Source organism: Vidua chalybeata, chromosome 22 (genome assembly GCF_026979565.1).
Source record: "Vidua chalybeata isolate OUT-0048 chromosome 22, bVidCha1 merged haplotype, whole genome shotgun sequence".
NCBI classification, from domain to species: Eukaryota; Metazoa; Chordata; class Aves; order Passeriformes; family Viduidae; genus Vidua; species Vidua chalybeata.
This window is the reverse complement of record NC_071551.1, coordinates 2,771,088-2,785,790: the sequence shown is the minus strand read 5'-3', so window position 1 is coordinate 2,785,790 and position 14,703 is coordinate 2,771,088. Positions and strand designations below refer to the sequence as shown.

The 14,703-nt window shown below is 40.3% G+C and overlaps 2 protein-coding genes across 5 annotated transcripts in view; one reads left to right on the top strand and one right to left on the bottom strand.

The window, feature by feature from the left end:
- MTOR (mechanistic target of rapamycin kinase) overlaps positions 1–14,703 on the top strand; it is a 63,022-nt gene that overhangs the window by 12,634 nt on the left and 35,685 nt on the right. For 2 of the 3 annotated variants that reach the window (XM_053962660.1, XM_053962661.1), the window contains exons 20-29: positions 436–477; positions 1,583–1,669; positions 2,238–2,405; positions 3,227–3,339; positions 3,697–3,859; positions 4,106–4,198; positions 4,880–5,026; positions 5,798–5,940; positions 6,541–6,703; positions 6,815–6,960. In XM_053962660.1, coding sequence (XP_053818635.1) covers positions 436–477; positions 1,583–1,669; positions 2,238–2,405; positions 3,227–3,339; positions 3,697–3,859; positions 4,106–4,198; positions 4,880–5,026; positions 5,798–5,940; positions 6,541–6,703; positions 6,815–6,960 — 1,265 coding nt within the window. The remainder of the gene's footprint in view (positions 1–435; positions 478–1,582; positions 1,670–2,237; positions 2,406–3,226; positions 3,340–3,696; positions 3,860–4,105; positions 4,199–4,879; positions 5,027–5,797; positions 5,941–6,540; positions 6,704–6,814; positions 6,961–14,703) is intronic. The other variant, XM_053962662.1, reaches the window with a different exon arrangement.
- ANGPTL7 (angiopoietin like 7) lies at positions 7,754–14,162 on the bottom strand. 2 transcript variants are annotated; one of them, XM_053962663.1, is made up of 5 exons: positions 13,426–14,162; positions 11,722–11,825; positions 11,208–11,402; positions 10,243–10,441; positions 7,754–9,275 (listed from the first exon to the last, which is right to left on the bottom strand). In XM_053962663.1, exons 1-5 carry the CDS (start codon positions 13,802–13,804, stop codon positions 9,106–9,108), a joined length of 1,047 nt encoding a protein of 348 aa, XP_053818638.1. In that variant the 5' UTR covers positions 13,805–14,162; the 3' UTR covers positions 7,754–9,105. The 2 variants fall into 2 exon arrangements, with proteins under 2 accessions (XP_053818638.1, XP_053818640.1); XM_053962665.1 differs by having other exon boundaries at positions 11,722–11,822.

Genomic DNA, 14,703 nt, shown 5'->3' with positions numbered 1-14,703 from the left:
AAAATCAATTTGATATAGTCTGCTAACATTTAGAGCAACAAGGGTGGTGATTCCACAGCAATGCTTTCTCTTCCTTCCCACTTAAGTTACAGTTACAGAAGGAAATGAGAATTGTGTGAAGATGATGATGGGCTTAAGGTTCACTCAACCAGAGATGGCTGCTGTTTGCCAAGGCTCTTTTTCAGGCAGCCAAATGCTCTGGGGTGTGAAGGACAGTTTGTACTCGTTATTGCTGCTGTGTTTTATAGGTGGGGCAGGTGCTCCCTTAGCAGAATCCCAGCTCTGCTATAGAATTGCTGTTTTCTCCCAGCCTGAACTACTACTCAGATTGTAAGGAAAACATCTTGTGTCTGGGTTGTCTGAGGTTCTAGACCTGACTGATCTAACTTGCTTGAAAGCTATGCACTTGTGCACACTCTGTTTAAAAATTTTCAGGTAAAAGAAGATGGTGAAAGTGTACTGGGGAGAAGAGCTGAGGTGGGTATGCGTGACATAAAGCCTAAAAGAGGAAGGTCCTTGTCCTGTATGTAAGCATCCTCTCACTATGCCAAAAAATGGGCACAGTACAGGAGCTCAGAGTTCATCTTTGGTAAATGTATGTGTACTGTTCTCACTAAAGAAGCTGAGATTATTTCTTCCTTAGTTTTCATGAAAGTGTTATCTTTTTTTATGAGCTCCATGTTGTATTTTGTGACTGTAATCTTCAAAAACTGCATGAAGAAATGAAATTTAGTAGACGATAACTTACATTTTCCTACTTTTTGTAGAGAAAATAGTCTATCTACATCAAAGCAATTTAGCCCATGTGATTTCATACCAATTTAAAGAGTAAATTCATTGTCACAATTGGATGTTTAAGATTGTATTGTGGTGGAAGGAATTGCAAAACTGTCATAGTGTATCCAAATAGAATTGTCTAAGTCAAAATTCTTCTTAGTGGTGAAGAATGAATGGTATAATCAACCATCTTTTTAAAAAATGCAGTGTTTCTGGCAAGGACCTAACTGCGTTCCCCAGTAACTTTTCATCAATATATCTTGGTGGGGATGGGAAAAAGTACAGAAGGAGTATCTTAAAATGTGTGTCACTTTGGTTTTCAGGCAGGGGGAAAAAGACTAGGGGCTAAATTTTTGGAAGCATCCTTCAAACATAAATTGCAGTACTCTGTAATTGAGGTGTCTGTGCTTGCAAGTCTGTTCTGACACTATAGATTTGCTGGCACTTTATAAACCCCTGTTTGTGTGCTTGACTGTCTGAGGCTTTGAGCTCACAAATGTTCTTTTGTTTATGCAAGCTGGGGGGAAACCCAACCAATAAACCCAAAATCACTTTTCTTCCCCAGTGCCCTCTTAAAAACCAACAACAATAAAAATTAATCAAAAACCCAAAACCCATGAAAACCCACAAAACCCAAACTGCTGAGCTAAAGCTGCCAAGAATTTAGCCCCAGATTTTGAGCAAATGGGAGCTATGCATGCTATTTGTTTGGTAAATGAGCTTGCAATTGCCTGTGAAACTCTTTACCCAGTGGCTTTGATATTTGGATAAGCTACACTGATTATTACACATTTCTTCCTTCCAGTTCCTGTTCCAGCAGCTAGGAATGTTGGTGTCCTTTGTGAGAAGTCATATTCGGCCCTATATGGATGAAATTGTCACCCTGATGAGAGTGAGTGTAATCTTTATGCCAGCACTTTACTGTCACAGAAAGGTGGACAGTCTTTTTCAAATAACTTACTAAAAGTATCAATTACTTCAAAAGTTCATAGGAAATGCAGAGTTGCATATATTTGAAGTAATAATTGTATTTTGAAATACCATTTGTTTGAAGTTACAATATACATTATTGGTAGTAACTGAAGTAAGTGTAGCTTCAGGTTCTGATAGTGACCGAGTTCTTTTCAGCTCTTGGATTTTATACACTTACTACTTTCAGAAACACAGTTTTAGCAAGAGATATCTGGAGTTCATAAATAGGTGTAATTCCGCATAATTTTCATTAAATGTTTACAAACTTTTAGAAGGATTAGGAAAAAAATCAGTTTTCCAGAGGTTGTTTTCAACAACTATCAATGTACTGGAAGTGCAGAGTGTTTTAAAAACAGAAAGTATAGTCCTTCCCTACAATCTTGAATTTATGTACAGACAGTCTCCTACAGTTTGCTTTTCTTGTAGTTGGTACCGCTCAGCTGAAGAACTGCTGGATATTTCTTCCCTTTTTTTTCTTTCTTCTGTAGGACTTCTGGGTTATGAACAACTCCATACAGAGCACAATTATCCTACTTATTGAGCAGATTGTGGTAGCTCTAGGAGGTGAATTCAAACTTTACCTGCCTCAGCTCATTCCTCACATGTTACGGGTCTTCATGCACGACAACAGTCAGGGTCGCATTGTTTCTGTGAAGGTGAGTGGGGCTGCAGTAACTGCTGTGCTTTGGGCACTGCCCAGGCAGGTGTGTTCCCAGTGTGCCATGCTCAGCAGGGCTCCTTGCTTGTGTGTTGCTCAATCAAATGGGACAGGTGCAGTTCAGCAGTGGCTTGGTGTGAAATGATGCAGACAGTTGTTTAAAGTGCAGTGTTGAAGAAAATTTTCGCTGGATACTGTCTTGTTTAAAATGAATCTCATCCATGACTTTGAGTCACACTGGGTCCTTTTGGTTGAAGGATTTGATTCTCCCCTTCTATTCTACTCTTGTGAGACCCCACTTGGAGCATTATGTACAGTTCTGGTGTCCTCAATGTAAGAAGGACATGAAACTTGTTGGAGCAGGTCCAGAGGAAGCCACAAAGTTGATAAGAGGACTAGAGCATATCCCCTGTGAAGACAGGCTGAGAAAGTTGGGGCTCTTCAGCCTGGAGAAGAAAAGATTGTATGGAGACCCACTATATGAAAGGAGCTATCAGGCAGCCAGAGTGAGACTCTTTGTCAGGAGCTGTAGTGACAGGAAAAGGAGCAACAGGCACAAATTGAAAGAGGGGAAATTTAAGTTAGATATTAAGAAGACATTCTTTACTGCATGGGTGGTGAGACACTGGAACAGGTTGCATGTGGAAGTTGTGGATGCCCCAGCATTGGCAGGGTTCAGAGTCAGGTTGGTTATGGCCTTGAGCAACCTGGTCTAGTAGAAGGTGTCCCTGCCCATGGCAGGGGGGGTTGTGACGAGATGATCTTTAAGATCTGTTCAAACCCCTTGACATTCTAGTCTTCTATGATTTTTCTCTCCAGCTACTTAATGCGATCCAGCTCTTTGGAGCTAACCTGGATGACTACCTTCATTTGTTACTACCTCCCATTGTAAAGCTATTTGATGCCCCAGATGTCCCTGTGGTGGCTCGCAAGTAAGTGCTGGTGACTTTGCATTCTCTCTTTGTAGTTTTACCTGTGATATCCAAGTTCTGCAGTAGCTGAATGTTTACAATTAAATACCACTTGGTCCCTTTTTCAGCTTTTCTGTGGTAAATCATTGTGGAAGGTTGTTTTTGTTGGGGCATTACAGCAGTGTTACTCGGTGTTTGGGTTTGTTGGTGGGTTTTGCTAACTGTCCTGCAAGTACTAGCTGATTTTACAGAGTTCTGGTGGCCTATTTTTCCTACTATTATTAATCCTAGGAGGACTGAGCACTTCAATAATTTTTCTTATTTCTTCTTTCATAACACTCAGAGATAAGTTCTTCCCTCTTTTTGCTCTGACTTAAGAGCTGCTCTAGAAACAGTGGACCGCTTGACAGAGTCCCTGGATTTCACGGATTATGCATCGCGGATTATTCATCCCATTGTACGAACACTAGATCAGAGCCCTGAGCTACGAACAACCGCAATGGACACCCTCTCCTCTCTGGTATTCCAGCTGGGAAAGAAGGTAATGTTGTTCTTTGGCTTGAAAGCTCACAGAAGGTGTGACTGTCCCAGAGATCAAGGCTTTAAACTTGAAGTTTGTAATGTACTCACGGATTTCCAAGAGAACTGATTTTTCTTCTCTTAGTTGTTTCTGGGAGTTACTGAAATCAAACTGTCAGGATTGGTTTCCCATCAATGAAACAATGTAATGGAATTTTACTGCTCTTGGTGCCACTGAGTAACAAGTTTGATGCATTCCCTTTTACAGTACCAAATTTTTATCCCGATGGTGAACAAAGTCCTGGTGCGACACAGAATTAACCATCAACGCTATGATGTTCTCATCTGCAGAATTGTAAAGGTAAGCTGACACATGTACAGTTGTTTGCACTTTTGGGATGTTGTCATGTTGAAACGGATGTAGCGGGAACCTTCACTTGGATCTACTCATAAAATAAGGAGTGGTGTTGCTCTGTTTCTGTGTTAAAAAGTGCAGCTTTTTAATCCAACTTTGAGGTTGCAATGGGAAATTTTTTGTCTACTAATATTAAATATTTCCTACAGAAAAATCATGGCAAGTTCTAGGGAAGAACTTAGACTTGTAGCCAGTGTCATTACTATTCTTTTTCTTGGTAGTTCTTAAATGTGGATTTATCCTATTTTTCCCATGGTTTCAGGACTTGAGGAGACCTTGTTATCTCAGTATTTTCTGTGGAATGTCTTACATTTTAAAAATTTAGTAACTGGTTTACAATTTGTGTGGAACAAGCAACTAGCAAGTCAAATAGGCAATAGTGCTTGTTTCAATGTACATTATTTTGGCTTTTTATACTAGGAGCTAAGAGTTCTTGACAATTACCTTGAGTAGCAAAGAGATATTGTTTAGAGTTCTCTGGCTTATAAGGTGTAATCTTTATAATGAAACATGGTTATTTGCTTCACAGATTTTGCTGTAAGATTTTGCTGCAAGTGCTCTTTTTTTTTGTCAAGAATTGCTTCTGTATGTGTGGGTGTGATCTTCACTGTAAACCAATTGTTGTAGGGTTATACTCTTGCTGATGAAGAGGAGGATCCCCTGATTTATCAGCATCGAATGTTGAGAAGCAACCAGGGAGAAACTTTGCCCAGTGGTCCTGTGGAAACAGGTCCCATGAAGAAATTACACGTGAGCACCATCAACCTGCAGAAGGTAAGACTAGAGCCTTCATAGTGTGAATTTGCTACTGAAGGGAGCTAATGTGTCACACTGAAAGAGTTTTGTCTGATGCATCTGAACTACATTTATTTCTGTTGCTTTTATGTTGCTTTTCTATTCTGTATAAAACTGAGGTCAAAGTAGTGTCTGAGACTCTTCAAAATTAGAAGGTGCTGAGCAACTGTAAAGACAGGAGTGAATGGTTGTGAAGTAACCTTTACACTTGCTTGTTAAGTATGAACAAGACTTTCTAGATCACAATGAATAATCTCTCACCAATAGACACATCTTTTTCAGAGCCTCTGCCGTTTTTTGTATTTTTGCTTTTGCTTCTCTTATATCCTAGTTTTATATTTTCTTGAAAGCAGAACTTAATAGCTAAGCACTGGCTAGTTTGAACAGTACATGCATGCAGCACACAGTTCAGTAATGGGATGGATTGGTTTGAAAATACTGGACTTAAAAATGTAATTCTAAATGCATTTTTAAGCTGGTGTTTCAACAGTGTCTTCAGCTCTACATATATTTTTGTAGAAAAAGGATTGTTCATGTTAAATACTTGCCATGTAATGGTAGGAATACATTTAGGGAAGATTTCTTAGACATGAGATTATCTGGTAAAGGTGATGGATTTCAGGAAATTGAAAAGGAATTCTCAGCATGTGGTTTGGAGCTGTAAAGAAGTAATGCTGCCTGCTGAAGGATTTCTTGTGCTCTTGGATAGTGCTTTGTTTGGTCGGTGAATTGTCTTCCTTTGTACTGCAGGCCTGGGGAGCAGCAAGAAGAGTTTCCAAGGATGACTGGTTGGAATGGTTAAGGAGACTGAGTTTGGAGCTGCTGAAAGATTCTTCCTCGCCATCCCTGCGCTCATGTTGGGCCCTGGCTCAAGCCTATAATCCCATGGCTCGGTACAGTATTTCTGGATTTTTATCTCACTTGAAATGGCAGATGGAAGCCGGATATTATAAGGAAAAAAGAAAGTTATTTAGAAGCTCTTAGGTTTCATAAATATAGTTCCTGCTTTGGCACAAATCAAAGAGCCAACAGCTTGATTTCATTTCCACTCTTCCTAGTTGGCTGCTCCATGATGTGCACAAAATCATCTTGAAATTCTGCATGTTAGTCCAGAAATAAATAATGCCCATAAGCGAAGCTGGAAAAACAGCAGAGTGTGAAGTATTTGTATTGAGTATTTACTGTGGGGATTAAAAATGCCTCTGAGTGGAATAAACTGCAGTGCATTTTTACAACCAGCATGTTTGGAGAAACTTTGAGTAGCATATGATAGTACAATATTTCTATTATTGTAGTATACCAGCCTATTCTGTATTTTTTAAATGAAGGTTTCACAGAAGTTAGCTTTATCAAAACTAATCACTGTTTATTGCAGGTAGGCATATAAGTGTATTTTTTAGCTCTCTTTCTCTGGGTAAGAAGGTGAGCCTACTGTCAAAGAGACTTTTTCTCATGAACCCCCACCTCACACTGTCTTTTGTGTTCCTCCCCAGAGACCTCTTCAATGCTGCTTTTGTTTCATGCTGGTCTGAACTGAATGAAGACCAGCAGGATGAGCTGATCCGAAGCATTGAGTTGGCCTTGACTTCTCAGGATATTGCAGAAGTCACTCAGACTCTACTGAACTTGGCAGAATTCATGGAGCACAGTGACAAGGTAGAGATGCTGTTGGGCAGCTCCTTCTAGTGCTATTGTGGCTATTCTGTGTGGAGTTCATGACTGCTTTGTAATGCTCATCCTGTTTTGGATGTGTGTGCTACTTCCCAGGGCCCACTGCCTTTGAGAGATGACAATGGCATTGTCCTTCTGGGGGAAAGAGCTGCCAAATGTCGAGCATATGCTAAGGCCCTTCACTACAAAGAGCTGGAATTTCAAAAAGGTCCCACCCCAGCTATTCTAGAGTCTCTCATCAGGTAGGACCACAACTGGTGAGATTTCTGCTCTTGCAGAAGCTACAATTTAAGATACCACTAGAATTAATCTAGGCAGTTCTTAGGACTTCATTCTGTCACAAGATGTTGTTAAACTACTTGCAAATGTGCAATTTTAACTGCTGAGTTCTGTCCTTCGACTGTGTGGTTAAAACTATGATAGAAGCCCAGGGAAGTTTTGCAGGAAGAAGTGCAGGAAAAAGTTGTGATTCCCCTCTCTCACCCTTCCAGTTCACTATGGAGTGTCATGAAATGGTTAAATGAGACAGCTTTCTACACCTGCATATAAATAAGTCAGAAAAGTTGAAGTTCTTAATTAAAATTTCTCATCACATTCTGCTGATTTAGCTTAGATAGGTCTCATTGCTCTGATGTCAAACAGAAGATACTATAAATTATGTGTTGTTTCTGAGCTTGGTCAGTGACACAGGTGTTAGCCTGAAATACCTGCAGAGGATTTGATTTTTAAATGTGAATCTCTATTTATATCACAGAAATGTTAGCTCAGCTATTTGAGATGAGCAAATTTATTTTGGTTGAGCAAAAACTTAACTTTGTCTTTATGCAGTGAATTTTTCAACCCTTCTACTTCCTTGGAATTGTGTTTTCCAATTTTTTTTCTCCTCTATTATTTTTTCACCCTTCGTTTTGCCTCATGTTATTGAGAAAAATACAGAATTCAGTGTATTTTTTTCTTGGTCTCAGTTGCTCATACAGTTGTTTTTTTGTGTATCAAAAAGCAAGTTAAGGAGCAAAGAATTGACGTAAAGCACACTTAAAAATGAAACAATTTATTAGAAATGAAAAAGTTTTAGAAACCTTTAAAAATCCATTATAGACAACAGTTAAAATAGTTCCAATTATAGTTCCACACAGTTGAAAATTGCATTATGAACATATGTAAATTCCCAAGACACCTTTATCTTCCATTTCACACAGGACTGAACAACCTAATCTAGATTCAAACTCTCTTCAAGGTGAATAAAAATAGATATATTAATTATAATGATCTTTTCCAACATATTCAAACAATGGTAGGGCTATAGGAGGAGTCTCATTCTTTTTTAACTGTTATCTTTAACACTGTGTTATGTGAGGGAGAAGTTTACTATTTTTGACAGACTATCTCTAGGTAACTTCCAGCTGGGGTAGTTTTCAAAACAGATTTTGATACTCCTCAGTCTGCTGTGCTAGCAAACATTCCCTTACTTTTGGCACTTAAGGATTCTCTGGTGTGTACTAGTGTTCTGCTCATGAATACAGTGGTTTTAAGTGTTGGAGCTGAGTTCTTTGACTACATCTGGACTTTTTTTGCTAACCTGCTGCTCACTCAGCCTTACTGACATACAGCATGTTTGTATTCTAACCTGAACATAGTTTAGGGACAGCCTAGAAAGTTGCTTTTCTAATTTATCAGCATTTAGGTGATCTGTGTCGGTAGAAATAAACATTGGAGGGCCCATGGGACAAATCCTCCTTCAGTGTTGCTATCTGTTAGGGCAGCCTTCAGTGGGGATTATTTGAGGCAGCAGCAGGAGGTGGCAGTAAAACTTCAGGGGAGAATCTGGACAATGCTAATTAACACAACACTTTTGAGCTTTGTTCTTTCTTCTGTGGGAAAGTAAGCCACTTACTATACACTAAAGAAAGGTGCATTGAGGACACTTCTGATTGATTCCTCTGGCTTGAAATGAGTCTATAACTTTTGTGGTTTGAGTACTTCTTGAAAGAAGTTGCTTAGCAGTGCTTGCTCCAGACACTGAAGGAAAGGAAGCCAAGAGGCTTTTGCTTTTCAGTCCCTGCCTATCTGGTTAATAGTACTAAGGCAACCCAGTAATCACACTGCTAGTGAAAACACAGCCATAGGTTTTCTGAAGGTGCTATAAGTGCATTCAGTTCTAAGCTACTCTAACACAATATTTTTCCCTTTGGAAAGAGCCTGAAGAGGAGGAAACAAGCCCGAGTCCTGATAATACTGGTGGCTGTGACTGGTGTTGCAGTGTTTGTGTACATCACCAGTGCATAGCTGCTGCATGTATTGGGTGAAATGAAACACTATTTGGCTGTTTATTGCCCACCTTTTGCGTGGTGATGTCATGTAGCTGTACAATCAAAGGTTGATTTCTCCTATGGTTTGAAATCCTCTGGCCGGATCTTCATCTCCACTCTCTTGAGTGAATAGGTGGAGCCGTGCCATCCGTACCAGGTGATGCCATCCATGTTCTTGGTGTGCTCTCCTTTGCGGTAGTAAACCCCGTTCAGGTTGGAATCTGTGCAGCAGTTGTACCAATATCCACCTTGTCAGGAAACATAATAGATTCCTGGTGAGTCATTTATATTAACAATTACTACTTGTTCCAGAGGACGGTGAGCAGAATGCAGCATTTAATCCCTGGAGCCCGTGGCTCTGATAGTTGAGTTTGCAGGTAGATTTAAAACTTAACATAGATATTTAGGAACTTAAAGGCATTACAGCTCTATAGTCAAATTAGTCCAGTAGCTTTTCATTTAGTTGCTCATTCCTCTAAGAATATTTCCTTGGCGTGTTTCTGACTCAGTGAATTAGCATAGGAAATTAATCTGGGTAATTCACTAGAGCATCTTAAGGTGTTTAAAAAGTTCCTGAACTCTCTGAGTATTTATTGAGACTGATATCAACAGTTTTATTTGCATGTTGTGCGGGACACAATGGGGAAATTAAAGAGCAAGATGTAGTGACTATAATTATTTTTGACAGAACTCAAAGATACTAAATTAAATTAAGAGAGTAACCCCATTAGAGGTTTGTATTAGGGTTGTAATAAAAATCACAGGTTAAGCTGAATGTGGAGGTGAATACAGGAGAAGAATTACAGGTGCCTAATACTAGGATTTGAAAACTTACAAAAATATAAGAAAAATAAGAACCTGATAGATATTAAGAAATAACTTCCCGTATCACTGTATTTTATGTATTTATGTATTATGTTTATTTCACAAACATGTGAAATAGTCTGGCAGATACTATAATGGACTGGGTAACTGTGTGTAGGGGAGAGCACACAGTTATTTTAAGAGTACTGATGTCTGTAATACACAGTCTGGCTCTTTGTAAATCAGCTTTAACTGCCAGATTTCCCACATAAGTGTATTTTCCAGAACTGGCCACGTCTCCCTTGATTTGCCATTCAGGTGTCCCTAGTTGCATGGAAAGAGGGAGTGTTGGGCTCTCTACAGCTGACCCAAGCAGCTCTCTCGGGACAGGAAGGGGCTTGTGTGCTTTACCTTTACGGAACTGGGCACAGTCATCCACACACTTGTCGTTGTCCTTGTCCTTTGTGCTGAAGGCCGTGTTGTTGTGGTAGCGCAGAGAATCGCGGCCGGTGTTCCCGGTGTAATTCCCCACAAACAGGCGGTAGCTGTTTATTTCATTGCTCAGGGTGAATTGCCGGTATTGGGCATAGCGTGTGTTGCCTTCCCAGTCCTGCACGGAACAGGGGAGAACTCAGTCCTGTTAGAACGGTTACGAAAAAGACTCCAACGTCCATGATTAGGCACATACATTTTTACTGTCCCAAGACTGCAAAAACTGCTCTGTTAAGGCAAAGGAACTTTCCAGAGCAAAGATGAAACTTCCAAGTCTTATCTGCCCTGTATTGTACAATATGTGGGAAACATGATGTGCAGCTCTTGCATTCAATATCCTTGTGTCGGCTTGCTGCCTCAAGTAATTTTTTTCCTCTCTTTAGATACTAAGCCTTTCAGTTTATACATATCCCATCCCTCAAAGCTATTGTACCAACTATAAACTAGTCTAAGTCAAATCCAAGCCTTTAACAGACTGAAGAAATTGAGGATAATACAATGCAAACTCTTGTAGCCAGGCTGGAAGGAAGTGCTGTAAAATGAAAAGACTCAGAGTCTTGAAAACTTAATGGGACATCTCTTTTTGAATTTTTAAATCTGAGATGATCAGCAGTTTGATCTCTGCCTGCAGTGGCTTCTGCAAAGAACCCCACACGTTCCAAAGACACAATGTGTGTGCAGACAGAAGGTTGTGCCACAGACTTTGCACAAGGGAGAACACACTTCTGTCTTGTGTTTGAATGTATTCCTAGGTTGATCCTACTTCCTTCTCTTGTACTTAAAGCATGCAAATTCTTTGGGCCTCCTGTAGAGATAGGAGATGGTATCTGGTACTGGGGAATAAAAAAGCCTTTTGCTGCTGAAATTAAGAGCTTATTAATTACCTCCAACTCCACTCGCAGAACAGTGGGGCGTCGTGAAAGTCGGTAGATATTTTCATTTCCCAGCCAAAAATCTCCCTTAATATTGCCGAATCCTTCCCTGTATTGTTTCCAGTCCCTATTGAATGATGTCAAACCAACTTTACGCCTTTGGATGACAGTCCAGCCACCTCCATCTGTCTCCATGTCACAGAACACCTGGAACAGGGAAAAAAAGGCACTGGTTACTTGTCAGTAGACTTAGGAAGATTCAGTTCTCTTAGCACAAGACATTGTTCCAGATTTCACCACCTGAAGAAACTTCTATGGCAAAAAATTATTAGATAAACCCTTTTTCTATTTTCTCTCTTAAATGTACATACACTCTTTCCATCCTTTAAGTTTGCTTACATAAAGATGCTGATGGCAAGTGCAGGGTACCAAAACTTGTGTGTGCTTTTTTCATCTCTGTAGAGAGGTGTTTCTTGTTTATATTTTAAAAGACATGTAATATACATTGTGTATTGAATAGCCTTACCTCCAGATCTGGAATTCCCAAAAATTCATCAGGAGGTAGCTTGTAAACACCAGAAATTCGGTAGTTCCTCTGGTAAAGTGATGAGCAGTCATAAACAGCATCTACTTGAATCAGAACCAGAAAGTGAGAATCTGAGCAGCAAGAACTCCTCTTCTGTGAAGGTGCTTTCTGCAAAGTGTAGTTTGTAGTACAAGGAGTAATGAGGAAGGCTTTCCACAAGTCTAATGTTTTCCTGAAATGGCTTTGTTATGAGTAGTGTATGCATTGGCAAAAGGTCTTGTAAAACTGGGATTTTGTGATTTCTATGAATTTATTTGATTTTTTTTTAACCTCTGCTTTGCAAAAAAGACATCTCTGCTTTCTCATCACATTGCCACTGTGTGTCTGTGCTGGAAAGTATATTTGCTGACCCCCTACCAAGTAATAAAGACTCATCCAATGAAATGGCCAGGCCTGCTGCCAGGTGTCTGTTTTGAGTGAGTGAACAGGTTGGCCAAGTTTGTGGATGAGGGATATTTGTTCAGCCCTTTCTGCACTGGCATCTGTGACAGAGAAGATGCCTTTTAACTGCAGTCAGTCAGTCTGTGAAAGCCTCTTTTCCTCCTGGTGCAGGAGCTGACTCGAAGATGGTAAAATGCATAGCTGTTTTGAGGAGGATAAATGAGCTGAAGCAAGGCTTTATAATGTCTGACAGCTTTCAAAAATGTCTCTTACCTGGTGAGGTGAGACACATCTGTCTTAAATACCTTCTGGGCCAGTTTCTGCTGTGTGTAACTGTTTCTTCAGCTTCAAAGAGACTTGTTATGGTGTAACTTTTTTTAAAGGCCTCTTGTAAATAGTGATGTGTCAAAACTAACCAGGTGCAACTATTTTAGAGGAAGAAGTAAATAGTATTAAAAGTTTTTCCTTAATGTTAAAAAAAATCCAAATGAAGTCTTTTGGCAAATCCACTTGAGACTGAGACAATTGAAGCTCTTTGCAGTGAATTTCATTTGAAGAGAAAAGTTAGCAAAGAGGATGCTTTCTTCTAGAAGTGCCTTTACAGGTAGCTGACCTAAAAATGCACCTGCATTCCACACTGAGTACAGGCCTGTGCAATCATTGTGTGCAATGACATTTTCCCTCAGGGAAGAGAATTTTGAAGAATTTAACTGTGGTCTGGCTAGGTATGAATCACAGTTTGTATCCTATATCACAGTTTGTATTCAATCTACAGCCTTGAATTTTTAAGAATTATCATTCAAAAATAATGGATCACTCTTTTTTTTACTCTGGTTCAGAGATAGTCATAAAGATACAATTACAAATCTTTAGTAATTCCTGGAGAGCATTTCTAATTGTTTTAACAATTTCTAGTCTCCTGTCAGCACTGTGAGCTCCGAGGTTATTACTGCCAGAGCCATTCCCTTACCAAGCCAGCTCCCATTCTTTTAGTAGTGTAGTGCTCAGAAAATGCAATATTAGACTGAATTCCTCACTATAGAAATGCAATACCTGTTCAGTTTCTGCACTTCTTAAAAACAGACATAGATACAGAAATACAGCTGAAGAAATTCAAGCTAGTTTTCTCAGGGTCACTGCCTAAGCAGCAGTTTTCAGTGTGCATGCTTGCTAACCACGTTAGCAGGACGTGCTAGCACTAGGAACTTGTCATTAGTTGTGCATTGAGAGGTGTATCTGGGAGCTTGGTGACTCCCTCCTTACCAGCTGATGTTTGTGTGACCATCTGAGCAGCCTGGAGTTGCATGATGTCTATCTGGTTGTTCATTTCGGAGTATTTGCTCTCAGCGTCGATGAGGCGGGACTCCATCTGCTTGGCGCTCCCTTCCAGCTCCATCACCTGCATCACCACATTCACCCAGTCCCCCTCCTGCTTCCTGCTCAGCTCCTGCAGCATTCTGCTCAGGTTGGCTACCTGCAGCTTGAGCTCCTTGATCTCCTCACAGCAGCCCGGCATCTTCAGCTGTGCATTCCCATTGATGGTTCTCCTCTTGGGAGGTTTCTGCAGCAGTGCTGGGTAGATCGTCACAGACACAGTGACAATGCAGAGCCATGCCAGCTGAACCGTGGGTCTTGCTGGCATTTTTGCTTACAGCAACAGAAACCTTCCAGCTGACTGCAGTAGTCTGAATGCAGCTGGGATAGGTATAAAATTTCCTGCAGCAGCCTGGTACCTTCCTTGCTTCCAATGAAGTGAGTCTCTGAAGGTGGAGCCTGAGGAAGCTGCTTTTTTCAGACACCTCCTGTCAGAGTCGATGCACTTTAGAAGTCTGTCTCAAAGCATCTTATATACTATTTTTCTGTTTACCTCCACCCCCCTGAAACTATGAAGAGCTTGCTGGCCCCTCCCAGTTCATCTGTTCATATCAGGTATTTACAGGGTGAAATTGGAGCAGGTTTCAGCCAGGAAAGGCTGAGGAGAGCAGGAGAGACTTCCCTCAGTTCTGTCTTGAAGGGGTGTAGGAGAGGGCTAGGAAATGAGAAGAATTTCCAGCAATTCTTGCCTATTGGATTGGAGCCCTCTTGGTGACTAGTTCTGGCACTTAAATAACATGAGAGCATTAGAGAGCCAGAATGTGAAAGGGCTGTTCAAAATGTGTGAGTTTATAGAAGCTCAAGGAAGGTAACTCCTTGGAAGGTAGCCCTGGCTGCTACAAGTCCTGCTACAACCCCAGAAGTTGTAGGGGTAACTCTATGATTGCATTATTTCTTAATTTAGACAGTGTTTTAATAAAATTAGTAAAGCATCTAATAATCTTCTCTCAGGATACTGGTTTCTCTGCACTATTAATGTTGTAAAATCCACTGCTGTTCTTTCAGAAATGGGATGTCTGAGGGTGGGATGAAATGAAATCTGCAGAATGTGTAAGTAAAAACTCACTCCTCTGTTTATTCATAGTGGGCAAGTGAAAGGACATTAAGTAATGGTGAGAATCTTTGTAAAATTGACACAGGGTGGTTGTTTTTACAGGCAATGTGATC

What these genes read in the sequence shown, in the direction of transcription:
- ANGPTL7 (XM_053962663.1), bottom strand. Translation starts at nt 13,804, where the DNA reads ATGCCAGCAAGACCCACGGTTCAGCTGGCATGGCTCTGCATTGTCACT. An exon ending in TGGGAATTCCAGATCTGGAG is followed by an intron (nt 11,403 to 11,721) that starts GTAAGGCTATTC and finishes TCCCTGTTCCAG; the next exon opens with GTGTTCTGTGACATGGAGAC. An exon ending in CTGTGCCCAGTTCCGTAAAG is followed by an intron (nt 9,276 to 10,242) that starts GTAAAGCACACA and finishes TTTCCTGACAAG; the next exon opens with GTGGATATTGGTACAACTGC.